General features: G+C 35.8%; 1 protein-coding gene and 1 long non-coding RNA gene across 7 annotated transcripts in view; both read right to left on the bottom strand.

Annotated features, from left to right (window-relative positions):
* LOC134760145 (uncharacterized) overlaps positions 1-1819 on the bottom strand; it is a 34734-nt gene extending 32915 nt beyond the window's left edge. The window contains exon 1 of the long non-coding RNA XR_010137040.1: positions 1193-1819. This is a non-coding gene — a long non-coding RNA (uncharacterized LOC134760145). The remainder of the gene's footprint in view (positions 1-1192) is intronic.
* The window catches only part of TXNDC16 (thioredoxin domain containing 16), a 460012-nt gene that overhangs the window by 327992 nt on the left and 112551 nt on the right, over positions 1-19469 (bottom strand). For 5 of the 6 annotated variants that reach the window (XM_054530668.2, XM_063715845.1, XM_054530667.2 and 2 more), the window contains 3 exons: positions 15746-15906; positions 14127-14317; positions 5505-7510 (listed from right to left, as the gene is read on the bottom strand). In XM_054530668.2, the coding sequence (XP_054386643.2) occupies positions 7245-7510; positions 14127-14317; positions 15746-15906 (618 nt within the window). In that variant the 3' untranslated portion in view covers positions 5505-7244. Of the gene's footprint in view, positions 1-5504; positions 7511-14126; positions 14318-15745; positions 15907-19469 lie in introns of those variants that run through there. The other variant, XR_010137039.1, reaches the window with a different exon arrangement.

The following is a 19469-nucleotide window of genomic DNA, read 5'->3' on the forward strand; positions in this document are numbered from 1 at the left end:
TCAGCTGTGTCTACTTTAAATATTTTAGTTATGGTTTTTGTTGTTTTTTTTTTTTTTTTTTTTGAGATGGAGTCTTGCTCTGTCTCCCAGGCTGGAGTACAGTGGTGCGATCTTGACTCACTGCAACCTCAACCTCCCAGGTTCAAGCAACTCTCCTGCCTCAGCCTCCCTGGTAGCTGGGATTACAGGCATGCGCCACCACACCTGGCTAATTTTTTTGTGTTTTTAGTAGAGATGGGGTTTCACCATATTGTCCAGGCTGGTCTCTTACTCCTGACCTTGTGATTCTTCCCCCTCAGTCTCCCAAAGTGCTGAGATTACAGGCATAAGCCACTGCTCCCGGCCTAGTTATGGTTTTTGTTTTTTTTTTTTTCTAGAAATTTTCTTTCTTTCTTAAATTCGTTCTGTTGTCTTTTGATGGCCTGTTTCCTGAAGATATGTTTAAGCTTGCCTTTTATTTCTTGAAACATAGTAAGCACAATTAATATGTCTAATAATGTTAATTTCTGAAGTATTTGTTTTGCTTTTAATTCTTGCTAGTTCTCAGTATGCTTGGTTTTTCCTTGTGTGCTTACATAATTTTGACTATGTGTAAATCACTGCCCTTGAAAAAGTTATCTTGGTCAATACTTGGAGGCCTGCTATGAAGGTGGGTGGCTTTCCCCAGAGAGAATGTGTTTGTTTTTGCCAAGTTTCTAGTTCAAGGACCTGTTTGGGACCATTTTAAACTAATCATCACTTGAGGGTTTTTGGACCACATAGGTTATGGCAATTTGGTTTGCAAATCTCAAGGGCTCCACGTATATCCAAAACTTAGATATAGTTCCAAGTTTTCAGAGAGGGTTTGGCTTTTTGTTTTCCTTTTGCTTCTCACTATCAAAACATCTTTTGTAGTATTTGACTATGCAGAGATGGAGAAGGTTTTTTCTATTTCTTTAAGTTCACCTTTACCTCACAGGCTCTATGGAGTTCCAACTTTCCATGCTGATTGGACTTTTAACTTTGGTCCCCATGGCAAAGCTGAAGTTTGGGGCTAGGGACATTTGCCAGGGTATGGGACAGACACTCACCCACATCCACACTCCACGCACCTCCTGGGCCAGGCTGGACCGGTTCTGGCCCCAGGGTGGACTTGGAAATCTCACCACAGGCACCTTACAGAGCTGGGCGTGGGGAGACTATTCTTGCTCACCTGAGGCACAAGCGGTTCACGGGCTCCTGGGAGGAATCAGAACTTTCTACACAACAAAATCCCTCCTTTGTCATCTTCAGGCCAACGGAGATACTTGGCAGCTAAAGAAAGTTGACCGTGTTTTTATTTTTATATTTATTTTTGGTTTTTCATTTTAAACAAGAAATTTATTTAAACAACCCCATGCTTGGCTTCAAGGGAAAATTCTCCAGGATTATTTAAGTCATTCATCCCTGCTTAGACAGATTGCCCTACATGTTGACAGCTAGTATAAAGAAGTTATAAAATGTACTTGGATTTAAATGATAAGTGAAAAAGATTAAAATTCTCCAGCCTATCAATGTATTTAAGAATTTTTCTGTTGTTGTTCTTTCTTTGCGTTTGTTTTTGGTAAAAGAGAGCAAAATGCCAGGCGTGGTGGCTCACTCCTGTAATCCCAGCACTTTGGGAGGCTGAGGCGGGCGGATCACGAGGTCAGGAATTCAAGACCAGCCTGACCAACATGGTGAAACCCCATCTCTACTAAAAATACAAAAATTAGCTGGGCATGGTGGCAGGTGCCTGTAATCCCAGCTACTCAGGAGGCTGAGGCAGGAGAATTGCTTGAAAACAGAAGGCGAAGGTTGCAGTGAGCCAAGACTGTGCCACTGCACTCCAGACTGGGCGAAAGAGCAGAACTCCATCTCAAAAAAAAAAAAAAAAAAGAAAGAAAGAAAAAAACCCCAGCAAAATAACTTACTAAAATATAAAGATGAGAGCTGAGTAAGTCAGCTCACATGGACAATTGCTTTAGGAAAAAATACTTGAAGTACATCCTTTAATTCTCTGGTTTCCTGCTTTTACTTAGATTTTGGCCCAGTAGTTTTTTGGTCTCTTGTCAGTCAACCCCTCAATCCTTTGAATAAAGATTTTTAAAAATTTTTAAAAATTATCTAGCATTCTAAATTGTTTTAAGTAACAGGGTTGATCACAAATAACCTGAAAGCTTGCTCCCTTATTTCCTTCTTAGGTTTTATTCAAGTTTACCTTATCAGTGAGGCTTTCCTTATCCATACTTTATTTTTAAAATCTCCTATACCCCTCCCTACCCTCCTTTGTCTTATTTTTTTCACAGCCATTATCATCTGTGTATCAACTGTATATTTACTTATTTTCCATCTCACCTGCACTAGAATGTAAGTTCCATGAAGAAAGGGGCTATTTTATTCTCATTGCCAAAAACAGTGCCTGGCAGACAATAAACAATATTTGTCGAATCAATGAAGAAAAGCTCTCCACTGAGCTCCATACTGAAGTATCCAACTGTCAACTTGAAATCAAATAGGTTTTTCACTCTTAATGTAGACAAAATAAAACTTTTGATTTTCTGTCCACCCCCAACACCACCCCAGCTTCTCTATTCCTCATTTCAGTAAATAGCACCACATTCTTTCAGTTACTAATATCAGAAACTTGAGTCATTTGTAGTTCTTCCTTCTCCCTCAAAACCTAGATCCAATCCATCAGCAAGGTCTATAGGTCAAACCTCCAAAATACAGCTCAAATCCATCCTCAACTCTCCATGACCACTCCTTGTGGCAACCAGAATATTCTTCTGAGGTTTTGCATCCCATCATATTTCTCCCCTGCTTCTTGGTGTGCTTGAAATAAATTCCTTACCATCCATGTCTTCCAAAACCCTGCATAATGCTGCCTCTTCCTAGCTCTCCAGCCTTATCTCTTTATTGCCCCCCTTGCCCATTAGACTCCAGCCATATTGGTTCTATTCCATTCTTCAAATAAGCCAAAATCTTTCCGGAGTCTTCCAGATGCTATTCCTGTATCCAGAATGCTCTTTATTCTCATCTAGGGTGGCTAACTCATCCTTTTAAGTCTTAGCTCAAATATCACCTCATTATGGAGGACTCACCTCACCACTGTACTTAAGTAGGTGGTCCTCTAATAATAATCATTCTCTATCACTTCCTTCTACATCTTCATTGCATTATTGCAATTTGAATTATATACTTATCAGTTTGGGGAATTCTTGAACAGGAGAGATTTTCTGTACTTCCAGTAAGAGTGGATCTCTGCTTGGTATTGGCACAGGATCCTGGGCCCACAAGATTTTCTGCCTTTCTCAAGGGCAAAAGATTTCTGCTTTTACATGTCCTTCAAGAGCAGTGGATCTCTGCCTGGGCCATTAGGGCAGGAACGTTTGCCATCTCTCCCCCAGTGGCTTTGCTTTGTACAAGAGAAAGGTCTGAGGAAGTGGGCAGTGTTTCACGCCTGTCAGCCCATCATTTCATGCATGCCTGTGTCACTGAGGGGTCTCTTCTCACCAGTCTCTTGCCCCAGTCTTTCTCATTAGCATGCAGTGGAGGCTTGTGGAAAGTGATTGTAAACCTCTGTCATGTCAGGGGACCTATTTTAAGCTGATATCGATTACACAGTTGGCCTTTAAAGAATTCCTTAACATTTAATGATTTCTGTCAGTAGACAATTCTCCATAGGTCTCTCACATTTCTGCATGATTGCATGGAAAGGTACTGCCTGCCTTTCTTCTGGACTACCTTTTCAAGGATATTTATATAAAGAACAGCCTGGAAAGACCGATAGAGATATCATCTCCCTAGACAGTATCTCCCTCTAGAAGGACAAGTTTGATTACTGTCCAGCATAATAAAGATCTATTCCTCCAGAGCAAAGGGCATGCATGCTAAATATCCATTATAACATATTAGGGCTCCCTAAACTCAGGGTTCCTTCTGTTATGCAATCCACTCTGTGTGCAGGTATCACCTGGGCCTCTTCTGATAACACTGTGGGGATGCTGACACTCTGACTAATGCTACTGGTGTAATAAAGTCCTTTGTTTCCAATTCAGGAATCTGAGGCAAACTAACTTGCAAGGAGTGCTTCTAAATTCTTTATAATTTATTCTCACTTGCTTTAATGGCAGCCTCCTATTCTCTGATAAAGGCAAAACAGTTCACATATCTTGTTTCTCTTTGAAGGGGACTTGTCACTCTTTGAAATTCAGTTCCTTTGGCTACTTTCTCTGAAGGATATAAGAAAACTGATAAATTTTTGTTGTTAGGATAGGAGTAACATTCTCTTGCAGTTTTCTACATCTTAGGTGGAAGTGAAAATCCTAAGGTGTATCTACCCAATTACTTTTTATTACTGAAATAGACACTGATTTGCAAACTCTTATTGTTCACCTTACACATTTTTAACTACTTTTTAAAGAAGCATAGGCATAAGTGAGGAACTCTAGGAATTTGAAAAACAGCTCGTGAAATATTTCATCACAAGGGCTGGAAACAATGGACCAAGGATATTTACATTCTAGCACAGGTGAGGCAGGACAGGGTGAAATAATATGACTCATGAGAGATGAAATGTTATACAAAATGTAAATATGCACTGGCGACCAACCCTACTAGAGGACCAGGAGAATAAACAGGAAAGCTATAACCACTCAGGGTAGAGAGAGGGCTTTTGGAGCTCTCAAAAATGGGTAAGAGGTAGCAGAAAGACCTGAAAAGGATACAGAGGATGGTAGAAGAACAGCAAGCAGTGTCTTGAGGATTCATGGGTTTTCTATTTCTTCATTGTTTTTCCTCCTCTGCATTCATTCTCTTTTTCTGGTAAACAGAATTTGGATTTCTTTTGTGAGATTCACCCCTTCTGCATTTGAAAGTACTGTTAGGGCCGGGCGCAGTGGCTCACGCCTGTAATCCCAGCACTTTGGGAGGCCGAGGCGGGCGGATCACAAGGTCAGGAGATCGAGACCATCCTGGCTACCACGGTGAAACCCCATCTCTACTAAAAATAGAAAAAATTAGCCAGGCGAGGTGGCGGGCGCCTGTAGTCCCAGCTACTCAGGAGGCTGAGGCAGGAGAATGACGTGAACCCGGAGGGCAGAGCCTGCAGTGAGCCGAGATCGCATGCCACTGCACTCCAGCCTGGGTGACCCAGCAAGACTCCATCTCAAAAAAATAAATAAATAAATAAATAAAGTACTGTTAGGACTGTCAATTAAAGTGCCTAGTGGTCCCCTAACCAACTTTCCCAGGACTCCCTGAGTCACAAAAGATAGTAAATCGGTTGGAACCGATTCTTCACTGAGCTGTTAGTTCCTGTTACACAGAACAGACTTAGTTCCTATCCTTTCAAAGCCTAGTTTACTTTTTCTTCTCTGAATTATCCAATATTCTCAATTTGCTTAAGTGAGCCAAACTTGAATTTCTGTTGCTTGTAACCAAAGAAACCCAACTGATAGAGGGAGAGTGGTCCAAGAGAGGGCACAGAGGAGACTAAAGAAGGCTTGTGAAGGTATTCTGAAACCCAGATACTTTATTTAAAATTATGACAAACATTAATGACTGTCAAAATTGCTGACAAAGGTACAATGACTAAGCAATTTCATGTTTCTATGTGCTGGTACTTACTTAGCATTTTCTAATAATTAGGCTAATGATGTTTTATTACTACAACTTATATTTAGAGTTCACTCTCATTGTTCCCATATTAGAAATAAAAGCAAATGAAAATGAGTTTAATCAGGCATCACATGCTACAGAAAAAAAAATTGAGGAGAGGGTGCTGAGAGTAGCAACGGGTCTATGTTATAAGGAAATATATGCACTTATTGAGTTTTAGCTGTTTGATTCCTTAAATTTCAGTTATAAAAATCAGTTGTATCAGGCAAACCATACGTGAAGAAAATTTAAAGAACAAGATATCAAGTAGATATTAAAAGGAAAAATACAGTAGAGCACCAAATAGAATATTCTCAACAAATGTCTCAAAAAATGCACAGAGCAAAAATGAGACAAACAACTGCTACAAACAGATCAGTCTAACAGCTAAGTGATTTGGAATGAAAATTAACTCTTTGGCTAATCTTTCCCTCCCTCACAGATGAGGCCGTGTGGCTCAGGGAGACCAACTGATTTGTCTGAAGCTTGCAAGGGTAGATTTCAGAGACGCTTCAGATGAGGGAGCCTCTCTTTCCATGAGGAGATGGCAGAATGCTGAATTCCTGTTCAATCTGAAATTTAGCCATATAACTTTTAGAAATAAGAGGAGGTTTTAAGACTCACTTAAAATATAAATATCATTCTGAGTCCTCTTCTAGGGTTATCCCATCACTTTCTGAAAATATTAGAAAAGATCAAGTTGTATCCAGGTAATAATCAGGATAAGACCATCTAATACATATCTTTAATAGCCAAAATTTTTTCAAACATGATACTTGAGCAGAACCAGGAAATTCTGGAAACCTAGTCTGCCACAGGTTACTTCTAACACAAGGTTACTCAGCCTTGGCACTACTAACATTTTGGGCAGGATAATTCTTTGTTGTGGGGCGCTGTCCAATGCAGGTTATTTAGCAGCATCCCTGGCCTCTACTCACTAAATGTCAATAACTGCCCTAGTCATGACATCAAAAATGTCTCCCAACAATTGCTAAATATCCCCTGAGGTTGACAAACGCTGCTTTTAATATCATGACTACAACAAAACAAATATAACTGCCAGCTGCATGAATGCACTGTGGAGTTAACTGTGATTAGAGTTATATTTTAATTTTAATCCAAATATAAATCATGGCTAGAACTAAGTTAATTATGCTAGTTTTTGTCTAGTACCGAACTGTCCAATACAGTAGTCACAGGCCACATGTAGCAATGAACACTTGAAATATGGCTACTCGGAAGTAAGAAATGCAGTAAGTATATAATATGTACTGCATTTTGAAGACTTGGTACGAAAAAGGATGTAAAATATCTCATTAATAATTTTTATATTTAGCTATTTTGGGTATACTACTGGGTGAAAAGTAATATCAAAATTATTTTGCCCTGCTCACTTTTACTTTGTTTACTGTAGTTACTAGAAAATTTTCAATAAAACATGTGACTTATATTATAATTCTATTGGATGGCACTAGTCTGCAAACTTGAAATGATTTAGTATTATTCTTTAAGGAAATAAATTAAGTCTATCATACCAAAAAATTTTTGGAAACCACAGCCCTATAAAATTAGTTCACTTTTGAGCATCATAACTCTTTATCATGCCTAAATGATTTTTCTGCTTCTTTAAACCAATTACTTCTATTCCAATGCTTTATTCTCAGAGTTTCAATCGGTTCTTTTCTGACTGCCAATCTATCTTCATGTTGTTCCTTATCATTCTCCTGCACATCTGTTTCTTTCATACACTTGGGAACTTTCCTAGTGCCATGTTGAGATGTTGCGGCATCTATCATACTTAGAAAATCATAAGCTGGAAGAGGAGGTTTCCATTCCTGAGCAGGTAAAATTGCTGGAAGGAAGAAACAATCAAAGGTTAAAGATTAACAGCTATAAATCGTCACATCAACATACTAGAAAATGTTTTATTTTGAAAAATATATTTGTAGAAGTGAAACTTTTATTTGTTTTACTTATCTAAGCAAAGCTAGGAATTTTTTTACTGTCATTGTCAACAAGAAATTTGATACATTTGTCACTACTAGCCATTTTCATTTTTAGATTACATTTACAAGCTATTATTTTCTTTAAAAAAGATAAGTATGAATAGGGGAGAAAAGGTCCATAATCTCAATGCCAATTAACCTTTGTTGAGGTTTTGAAAAACAGAAATATGTGTAACAAGATCACATACACATATGTAAAACGTTAAATGAAAAAGTTGCCTGCTTCCCTCTCTACTGCCAAAGAAATGTAACTATTTCTATAAATCATTCAAGAAAAAAATTTTGGAACATATGTAATTATTTATTATATAGTTATTTATACAAGTGTTTCCTTACATTTTAAAGCATTTTCTGTTCTTGAAGCTTTTGATTAACATCTTTTCCACGCACTTTATGAAAACAAGTTCATTTTACAAAAATAATTATAGACAAGAAATAATTAAAAATTGCTGTGGAATCAACTGTACTATACATAGTGATTAAATAATTTCTCTTAGATGAGCTTCATGGCAATGAATCTTAACATTATTTTAAAATATTGGTTATTAAAAGAGGAAAACTGATTAAGGCTGATAACATAGAGATAAATTAGCTAACTTTCTTCCATGTACTAGACAGTTTACAAAACAGTTTCAGAATTTAGTTGGCCCATTTAGGGTACTATTTTAAAAAATAAACTATATAAGGAAATGTACAAAGTAAACCTTTTAAAAATAAATTCCAATGAAAGAATCTATGCACTGTTACATGCTAAAAAATAATAATAAATGCTCGAAAGATACAAACTTGAGCATCTCTCATAAATTGAGTATCTTTAAGAGCTTAGAAAAAACATATAAATTGCAATTTCCTAGAGTAAAGCTCAAACAAAAATCTGTATATGTACACATGCAGTACAGCTGTACTTTGCTTATTGATATATAATTTCTTCACTCATACTCAACTATATGAAATCCTGGTAATTGGTACATCAGCAGGGCAATAAATTTAGGCTACTCATGAAACTGATGTTTCAAATTGGTGTTGCCAGGTTAGCAGGTTCAAAAGTGACAAACGGATGACATATTTTCTTGAACATAATGAACAGGTAAGAAGAATAACTGTTTGTAGTTTGCAATATGCAGATAAATGTATATTAAAGTATCTGTAAGAGTCCAGTTTAGGCTGGGAATGGTGCCTCACATGTGTAATCCCACCACTTTGGGAAGCCAAGATGGGAGGACAGCTTGGCCCCAGAAGTTCAAGACCAGCCTGGGCGACATAGTGGTAGCCCTTCTCTACAAAAAATCAAAAAATAAAAATAAATTAGCTGGGCATGGTGGCACGTGCCTGTAGTTCCAGCTACTCGGGAGGTTGAGGCGGAAGGTTCACTTGAACCCAGATGGTTGAGGCTGCAATGAGCCGTGATTACACCATTGCACTCAAACCTGGATGAGAGAGTGTGACACTGTCTCAACAACAACAAAGAGTCCAGTTTAAAGTGTAGCATGTAGCAAATATTATATTTAACAATAGTTATTTTTTAAGGTCAACACTGCAGCCTAGCAGTCTGAGACTATGACAAAATGCCTGAAACATCCCAATTTTGCTAATTACTTGCTGAGGGAACTCTACAAAGATCTTAATGTTTTCAACTGCAAATAAAACTGTAATAATGTATGGGTAATAAATACATTATTTATCAAATCAATAATGACAATAAATAATACTAATTAACATTTATTCAGCCTTTACTATACACATGCATTATTCATTTTACCTTTACAATTTTATAGACGAGAACACCAAAGCATACAAAGATCAGGGAACTGGGCCAAAGTTAAGTGTAAATCTCAAGTAAGAATTGCCAGTGGCCACAGTTTCACAGAAATTAAGATATGCAATAAGTAAGGTGAGGCAGACACCAGTGGCACCATGTTACTGATTTAGGCTATTTCCAGAATGTCCCTACAACTCATCCGACCCCAACCCCATCTCAGAACACCACTGTTGGCAAAGATCTATCTACCAGAGATGCTGAGAGCAGGCCCTGCTAGCATAGAAGGCAGAATCCAATACACAGAGACTGTTCAGTTTTCTTTTTCCTGCTGCAGAGGCTACAGGATTAATTTAAGAATAGGAGCAGTGATGCACAGAAATGATGGAAACCCGCAAAGAATGAGCTGGCAAAGACATTAACAAAATTGCAATAGAAGACACGCCAGTCTCTCAGAAAACTCAGAAGTATAACGTTGATTCTTTCCTCTGGGTAATGGTTTGTGCTGAAGAATCAAAGCCCTCAGGGATGTTCCTTGCAGGAAAGGATCTTTACACAGGTGATGATAATACATTAGAGTTTATACTTTACAAAGTGCCTCTGCATACATTTTTTTAATAACTATGTGATGTATTCAGAGTGGAAACTATTAAACTCATTTTATAGTTGTAGAGGAGGAAACCAAGAATGACTTGCCTACAGCCACATAGTAATCAAGGAAGCTAGGTCAGGAGCTCAGGTTTCTATGTTTTGAACATGTCTGCTTTTTTTTTTTTTTTTTTTTTAAGTAATTCTGTTTGAGAAACATTCTAGCCGTAGCTACACATAATCTTGAGTTACAGTCCATGGGAACTCTGTGTCACTGCAGCTACAAAATGACAATACTCATTTGATTCTATAAAATAGCAACGCAGACAGTTAAGTGAACACAGACTTTCTGAGGAGTTTAAGAGCTACAGCTGAAAATATCCCTATACCATGTGGTGAGAATGAAGTAGTCAAAGATGAGTGATAACTACAGAAAGGTCTCCTTCCAGATCCACTTAAACAAAATATTGAATTTAATTAATTCTGTCCCATTTCCTAGGAAAATATTAAAACCAATAAATTGCCTCAGAAAATTAAGACAAAAATACCATCTAAAGGAACCCAGAATAGCCAAAATTGTCTTGAAAACAAAGAATAGGGCCAGGTGCAGTGGCTCATGCCTCTAATGCCAACACTTTAGGGGGCTGAGGAGGGAGGGTTGCTTGAGGCCAACAGTTCAAGACCAGCCTGGACAACACAGTGAGACCCTGTCTCTACAAAAACAAAAACAAAGACAAAAACAAAAAAATGAAGCCAGGCTTGGTGGTGCATGCATGTAGTCCTAGCTACTTGGAAGGCTGAGGTAGGAGAGTTCCTTGAGCCCACGAGTTCGGGGCTGTAGTGTGTGATGATCACACCCCTGCACTCCAGCCTTGGTGACAGAGTGAGACCCTGTCTCAAAAAAAATAACGAAATAAAAGAAAATGAAAAACGAAGTTGGAGTAATCAAATTTCCCAATTTTAAAATCTACTACAAAGCGACAATAATCAAGACAGTGCAGTACTAGCATAAAGACAGGCACAAAACCATATACATGTATGCTCATAGCAGCATTATTCATAATCGCCATAAGTAAAGGCAACCCAACTGTCCATCAACTAAGGAATAAACAAAATGTTACATATCCTTGCAGTGGAATATTATTCATCCATAAAAAGGAATGAACTACTGGTTCATGCTATAACATGGTTGATCCTTGAAAACCTTATGATAAGTGAAAGAAGTCAGACATAAGAAGCCACATATTATATGATACCATTTATATGAAATGTCTAGATTAGGCAAATCCATAGAACCACAAAATAGATGAGTGGGTGCCAAAGGGTGGATAGAGAAGAAAATTGAGAGTGACTGCTAATGGGTATGGGGTTTCTTTTTGGGGTGATGAAAATGTTCTGAAATTCAACAATGGTAGTAGTTGCACGATCTTGAGAATTCATGAAAAAGTACTGAATTGTATACTCTAAAAGGGTGAATTTTATGGTATATTAATTATATTTCAATAAAAATACCATCCATATTTAAGCATAATATGTTTGTTAAAACTGCTTAACTTGACAGAAATGAAGCAGACCACTTAGGAAGGATGGGTTTGGTGTAATGATTGACCCTAAAATAAATTAAAGTATCTGATGAAATACATACAAATATACATAATGGTAGATTCATACTATACCTGATGGTTGACATAACACTGAATGAGAATTTGTATACCAGAGTGTATGTGTATATACATACGTACACACATACATACATATTTACATATATACACACACATACAAACCTTATTTCAGGACTCTGTCATGGAACAGTATCAAAATATTATTTTAGGATAGATCATCTAGTATCTAATAAAATCCTTATATAGTACCTAGGAGATTTTTTGTTACATCAAATTTCACACTATTTGTTCAATATACTATAATAATCTAGGTTGCTACATGTTTACTTATTTAAACTATAGCTACAGGCCTATTGTTGCCACAACGATGTATAAATGGTTAAGACTCAAATATAAATTAACATATACATCCATACTACAAATATAAATTTTTCTATGTTTTCAGAAAAGTAGATATTATGGCATGTTATAAGCCAGGATAATAGATTCTGGGCCAAGATCTCTTTTCTTGTGGTTCAAAATTCTGGCTCTGTCCAAATCAGAAAGGAAGTTAAATTATTCCTGTTTGCAGGTAGCATGATCTTATATACAGAAAACGCCTAAAGACTCCACAAAAACACCTGTTAGAACTAATCAACCAATTTAGTAAAGTTGCAGGATACAAAATAAACAAACTGGACCTTATCTCACTCTTAACTCAAAAGATATTAAAGACTTCAATGTAAGAACTTAAATTACTAAAATAAATTATTAGACAAAAACATTATAGAAACTCTCCAGGACATTGGACTGGGCAAAGATTTGTAAATACCCCACAAGCACAAGCAACCAAAGCAAAAATGGACAAATGGGATCACATCAAGTTAAAAAAAAACCTTCACAGCAAAGGAAACAATAAACAATCAACAATGTAAAGAGATAACCCACAGAATGGAATAAAATATTAGCAAACTACCTGTCTGACAAGGGATTAATAGCCAGAGAATATAAGGAGCTCAAACTACTATGGGAAAAAAAAAAACTAATAATCTGATTTAAAAATTGGCAAAAGATCTGAATAGACACTACTGAAAAGAAGACATTCAAATGGAAAATAGGTCTATGAAAACAGATATTTCTCTGATCATCAGAGAAAAGCAAATCAAACCTACAATGAGATATCACCTCACCCCAGTTAAAATGGCTTTTATCTCAAACAAAAGCAATAACAAATGCTGACAAGGATGCAGAGGAAAAGGAAGCCTTGTACACTTTGTGGGGCTCAAGACTTCAGTGGAGAAAGTAGCTGCAGATGGGGTATAAATAGCAAGAGAACTAGAATTAGAAGTGGTGCCTGAAGGTGAAACTAAATTGCTGCAATCTTATGATGAATCTTGAACGGATGCTTCTCATGAACAAGCAAGGAAAGCGGTTTCTTGAGTTGGAAACTACTGGTGAAAATGCTATGAACATTGTTGAAATGACAGCAATGGATTTAGAATATTCCATAAACTTAGTTGATAAAGCAGCAGCAGGGTTTCAAAGGATTGATTCCAATTTTGAAAGAAGTTCTACTGTGAATAAAATACTATCAAACAGCATCATATACTACAGAGAAATCTTTTGTGAAAAGAAAGGTCAATCAATGCTGCAAACTTCATTGTTGTCTTATTGTAAGAAATTGCCACAGCCCAAACTTCAGCACTTCAGCAACTACCCCGTCAGTTAGCAGCCATCAACACAGAGACAAGACCCTCCTTCATCAGCCAAAAGGTTACAATTCCTTGAAAGCTCAGATAATTGTTGGCATTTTTTAGCAATATTTTAAAATTAAGGTAAAAACATTTTTTAGACATAATGCTATTGCATATTTAATAGACTACACTATAGTGTAAACATAACTTTTATATATACTTAGAAACCAAAAAATTTGTATGATTTGCTTTATTTCAATATTTGCTTTATTGTGGTGGTCTCATACTGAACCCACAATATCTCTGAGGTATGCCTGTACTTAGAACCAGAATTTTATATAACAATAATGCACTATTTGTAAAATATCCTCATTTTCTATAAAACCACATATTTGCTTACAGTTATAAAAAGAAAACAAGCTGGCGTGCACATGGAAAAAGCTGCACAAGAAATATCTTCTGAAATCTACAATTTTAAATTTTATAAAAATAGATGAAATACTTATGCTTTGGTAGGCCAAAGTTCCCACTGTAACAACTTTTTTAATGGCATAAATTACCAAAATCATATGTTTGAATACACTGGTGATCTATACAAGTAACATGGACTCAATGAATTAAAATTCAAGAAACAGGCCTTCATAGGGGAGCCTATCACTGACTGAGGCCTTGCACCTTTGGCCTCCCAGTCAGAGACTGTCCACATGGATGATGCTACCAGCATTTTAATAACTCATCCTACCATTCTTTAGCTATATTTAGAGTTTAACATTTATGGAACAAAATGCAGAACTACATGTATTAAACAAAACAGAAAACTTACTGATATGATTTTCTAGTCCTGCTTCTAATTTCTTCAGCCACAATACAAGGTTTTCTTCAATTATAGCCTGGTCTGAAGGAAATGCAAATACTTGGCCACCTGAATGCAGATTCACCAAAACAAGTAGAGGAAGGGGAGGCAGAGGATCAAAATATGCCCGCAAGATTCCTCTCCCCACTGGAGTATTCTTTCTGCAAAAGAGAATAATTGAACATATTAATGTTTCTTTCTACAACAAAATAATGAAAATAGTAATTTGTAGAACATTAAACTTTTAAGTAGTATCATGCCAGTAAGTTCACTTTATGAAAAGATGTCCTAAAAACCAAGAGGTCTATGACATGTTATTAGTAACCGGATTCTTTAAAAGTTTCTTTTTAACATGGGGCACTTTGTTTCACTTAGGAGAAAAGCAGCAGCCAATGACAATTTTAATGAAAAGCAGGCATAGCCCAAAGGCTTGTCAATTTAGGCTTGACACAACCAATAGTTTCCTTCCAACATTTGGCCAAGTATCTGATCATATATCAGCTCAAAAATTAAATGATTACATGACTAGAAGATAACAAGATACTTATTTTTATAAATACTTCTTTTCCATAAAATTGTGCCTTTTCTCAGGAAAAAAGGCATTAATTTCAAATTAAAGAAGTAGAAATAATTATGCTCATACAAGGAAACTCTAAGTTAAAGATACTTAGTTTTCCTAATGTAACACTTTCTACATTTTATAAAATACTATTTTATTGAGAATTGAACAATGAGAACACATGGACACAGGAAGGGGAACATCACACTTCGGGGACTGTTGTGGGGTGGGGGGATGGGGGAGGGATAGCATTGGGAGATATACCTAATGCTAGATGACGAGTTGGTGGGTGCAGTGCACCAGCATGGCACATGTATACATATGTAACTTACCTGCACATTGCGCACATGTACCATAAAACCTAAAGTATAATAATAATAATAATAATAAAAGAAAAAAAAATACTATTTTATTCTTAGATACCTATAATGATAATTGCCTGGGAAAACGTTGCCTCAAGCAGTAGAATGCACTGTTAAACTCTTCACAGCAAAAATGTACACTGCCCCATTTCTGTTATTTTTCAAATGAGTTTAAAGAATAAAATATGTCTTTCATCTGATGAATCTGAACAAGTGGCAGTATATTATTTGTGAATTTTGTTCACAGACATTAAATGTAACACAATCCATACATCTAGAAAACATACTAGGAAATATTGCTGATGAATGCACTGAAATCTGTCTGAACTTTAAAAATATAGAAGTACAGAAAAAGGAACTGAAGGAAAAGGCCAAAAATCACAATGTTTACTATTCTGTATTTGCCAAATTTTTCTCAATGGGCATCAATTCCTTTTAAAAAGCAGAACAATTATTGCTTTTAAAAATTTACTGTAGAATAAAATTTAATCTAAAATAAGGTCATCTTGGACCTTGTTTGGGGGAGTTTTGTTACTAAAATATCATGATGACATATTTGGTTCCATAAAATTAACTCCAAAGAGTTAGAGAGTTTTGTTTCCTAATGAAAATGTAATAATTATTACTTTCTTTACCTCTTACATATTAAAAAATAAAAACATACTTACAGATTTAACCAGCAAGGAGTAAATGAATCCAAGTATTTCTGCTTTACCAGTGTCAATATTGCTTTTTTATATTGAGGATTTACACTGCCATCACTGAACAAAATCAATAATGGTTTCTGAAGTCTGAAATAACTGGGAAGATTTTCCACAGTGATTTCCGGCTGTCAAAAAGAAGGAATAACAACAATAAAAAATGCACTGGGGATGATAACGCATACAACACAAGACATTCAAATCACTCAGTCAATTTTAGTTTGTAAAATGTAATTCAAACACATTTTCACTTAAGTAGAGATTTTACTATATTAATAACTATGAATCTCAATCTTCTTATTCAATCCCACCTCATCTGAATGAGTTATTTTCAAAATAAAACTACACAGAATTTGAGAATAAATTAATTTAAAGGAGTCCCCTGTTTTACAAGATGTAACACTTCTAATAATTTATTATGCTAAAGTCTGGACCAGACTAACCAATATACACATGACAATTATTATATTTTTTCCTCTAACATAACAATTTTGAAGAAAACTGTAAGCTGAAAAAGTATTTTCTTTAACATCTATCATTACTTAATAAATATAAAATTTTACTTTCACCAATATTATGGTTAAAATCATAATGAAAATAACCAAAAATATGCTAAAACAAATCCAAACACCAGTCTTATTTCTTTTGAGTTTAAAATAACTGAAAGAATTTAATATGAAATTAGAAATCTAATCCTTTTATCATTTTTATTACTAATTAAAAGATAGGAGGCTGGGAGTGATGGCTCACGCCTGTAATCCCAGCACTTTGGGAGGCCGACGCAGGCAGATCGCCTGAGGTCAAGAGTTCGAGACCAGCCTCACCAACATGGCAAAACCCTGTCTCTACTAAAAGTACAAAAATTAGCTGGGTATGGTGGTGCCCGCCTGTAATTCCAGCTACTCTGGAGGGTGAGGCAGGACAATCGCTTGAACCCAGGAGATGGAGGTTGCAGTGAGCCAAGATTGTTCCACAGCACTTCAGCCTGGGCAACAGAGTGAGACTCTCAAAAAAAAGCCAAAAAAACAAAACAAAAACAAGATAAGGGGGTAATCATTCCCCTGCAATTCACCCATGCTATGCACATTAAAATAAAATTTTGTATGCCTTTCTCCTATTAATCTGCCTTTTTTCAGTTATTTTCATGGAACCTTCAGAGGACAAAGAGGAAGCTTTCTCTTGGCCACTGCACTCTTTTTTATCTTAGAAATACTTCCTTTCTCCACTCACCTCCAACTCAAGGAAGGGCCTAAAATTCTATTATATTAATATTAGCAGTAATGACTGTCTATCCTCTCTCTCTTTCTATTCTTTCACACCTTTCTGTAATGGGGCAGACTTAAACAGTCACTTGATTACAAGTCAGAATCCCAGGTTCTGGATTCATGGAATTGTCACAGTAATAAAACTTTGAGCAAAGCACTCTGTACCCCAGTTTTTAAATCTGTGAAATGAGGGAATTGAAAGAAAAAAAATAAAAGAGAATAACCATTTTAAAATGTATTTGTAGAAGACAATTTGTCTAAGCTGTCAGTAACAAGAATTGGAAAGTGCAACAACAATGCTAATATATTTAGGATTAAAAATAGCAATGACATAGAATAATAAAACCTTCTACCATTTTCCATTTTTAGTTCCACGTCCATTATTTCATCCTCTGGACACACCTGCAAGCTAGATATATCATCCCGTATCAGATAGATAACCCCCAGCTGACATATGGGGAAGCCAACACAGAGACTAACTTGCTTAAGTCACCACAGCTAAGCGGGGGAAGGAGTGATGCTATAATCCAGGCATTCTGCTCACCAGTTTCCCCTTTAGATCACACTACAAATTCAGATGAACTTGTTTTTAATGGTGTCAACCACCTCTAAATATAGTCCTAGTTCATCCTGAAGTGCCAAATTCTGGCATATAACTTTCCCTATTCAGTTCTCAAAGCAGCTTGCATTTGCCCATTCTCATTTTTCTTCTAATTATCTCTCTTTCACACTCAAAATCTCCTTCTTACACCTTCCGCTTTCATGGTTTAAATCTTAGATCACTTTTTCTCCAAATTCCCCTATGCTGTCTTCTTGTGTTAGCTTTCATCCTTTAATCTTCTAGTTGAGTTAGATCCCTCTCCTAAATATTGACAGATCTTTTATTGAACAAGCAGAAACATTAGGTGAGACAGAGTTACCACTGCTCAATTCAAACATTTATTGAGGACAAAGTTCAAGATGTTATGCTGGGTGCTGAATCTATAAAGAAATAAGATCCTTTCCTTGCCTTCAAAGAGTTCATACTTTAGAAGAGAAGACAGGTAAGTATACAGACTGCTATAATAAATAAAAAATTTAATGTATGACAATAAGAAAACTTATTGGTTCGAAATTAAACAAGCTAAAAACACAAGGTAGGTGTAATGGTTAATACTGAGTGTCAACCAATTTGTCATCAGGTTCATTAAAATAAAAACTTCATACCATAATAAAAAATCTTCACCCTCTGGTCATCAACTCTCTTTCCTCATCCAGATGAAGGCACTAAAGTCTCTCTAAAGCCTATTTAATCTTTATTATAGCTGTTCAGTATTAAGTTGAACACCACAAATAAAAACATTGGAAACAAACACTGTCACAATGCATATTACATTTGTTGTTACTGTAAACAGATTTTGATACTAAGTTTCTCATACGTTTCTAAGGTTTAATGAATATAATCTTTAAAAAAATTAGAGACCAATTTTTATCCACTAGATATGCCAAGATAAAAAGAGTAAAATGATACAAATCTTCTGTCAGGAAATACAAAAATTATCAGAAGCCTCAAAAGTGGGCCTACTCTTTGGACAACCAATTCAAATTCTAGAAATTTAACCTAAATCCATAATCATAGATACACCCAAAGATTACCTAAAACGAAGTTCCCTGAATTATAAATAAAACGAAAACTAAAGACAGCTTAAATGACCATCAAGAGGAAATGGGCTAAATAAATTTTGGTACATTAGTAAACAATATTATGCAGATGTTAAAAATTAAAATGCGTATCTATAGTACCTGATGGAAATACCATTAATATAAAAAGGCACATAGATACATACGGAATTTAGGTTTGGGGAAATGTGTTTCCTAACATAAACTTGGGTAGAAAAGTTACGGTTGATTATAATTTTCTTCTTTATCCTTTCTGTATTACCTGAAAAAGCCAAATAAAGGCTTATAGTAATTCCAAAAATACTACACTATGTATATGCTAAAGGAATTACTTAATAACATGTCATTAATAACATAAATGTTACTTTAATAAGTAATTTAGAAACATATATCATGAACATATCAACTCAATGATTTGATTATTTATAACCTATAATTTTAACAGGAGGAAAGGACAGAAACAAGACCACAAAAAGACTTAATAAAGACTGCAGTCATTTAGTTGAGCCCAAAATGTAATGTCCTTTAGATCATCAAGACAAAAAACCTAACAGGATATTCATTTAGCATCTATAGCTAATAAAAGTGCTCCTTGAGTCACTTCAGAAATGTAGAAAAGTACAAATTCTAGCTATGTTTAATATGAAAGCAAACAACTAAAATCAGGTAACACAGGTTACATTTGTTGTGCCCTTGAATCCACTATTATACAGTCATGCATCACATGATGTTTCAGTCAACAATGGAGTACACGTAAGATGGTGGTC

The sequence above is a fragment of the Pongo abelii genome, chromosome 15, assembly GCF_028885655.2.
Source record: "Pongo abelii isolate AG06213 chromosome 15, NHGRI_mPonAbe1-v2.0_pri, whole genome shotgun sequence".
NCBI lineage: Eukaryota > Metazoa > Chordata > Mammalia > Primates > Hominidae > Pongo > Pongo abelii.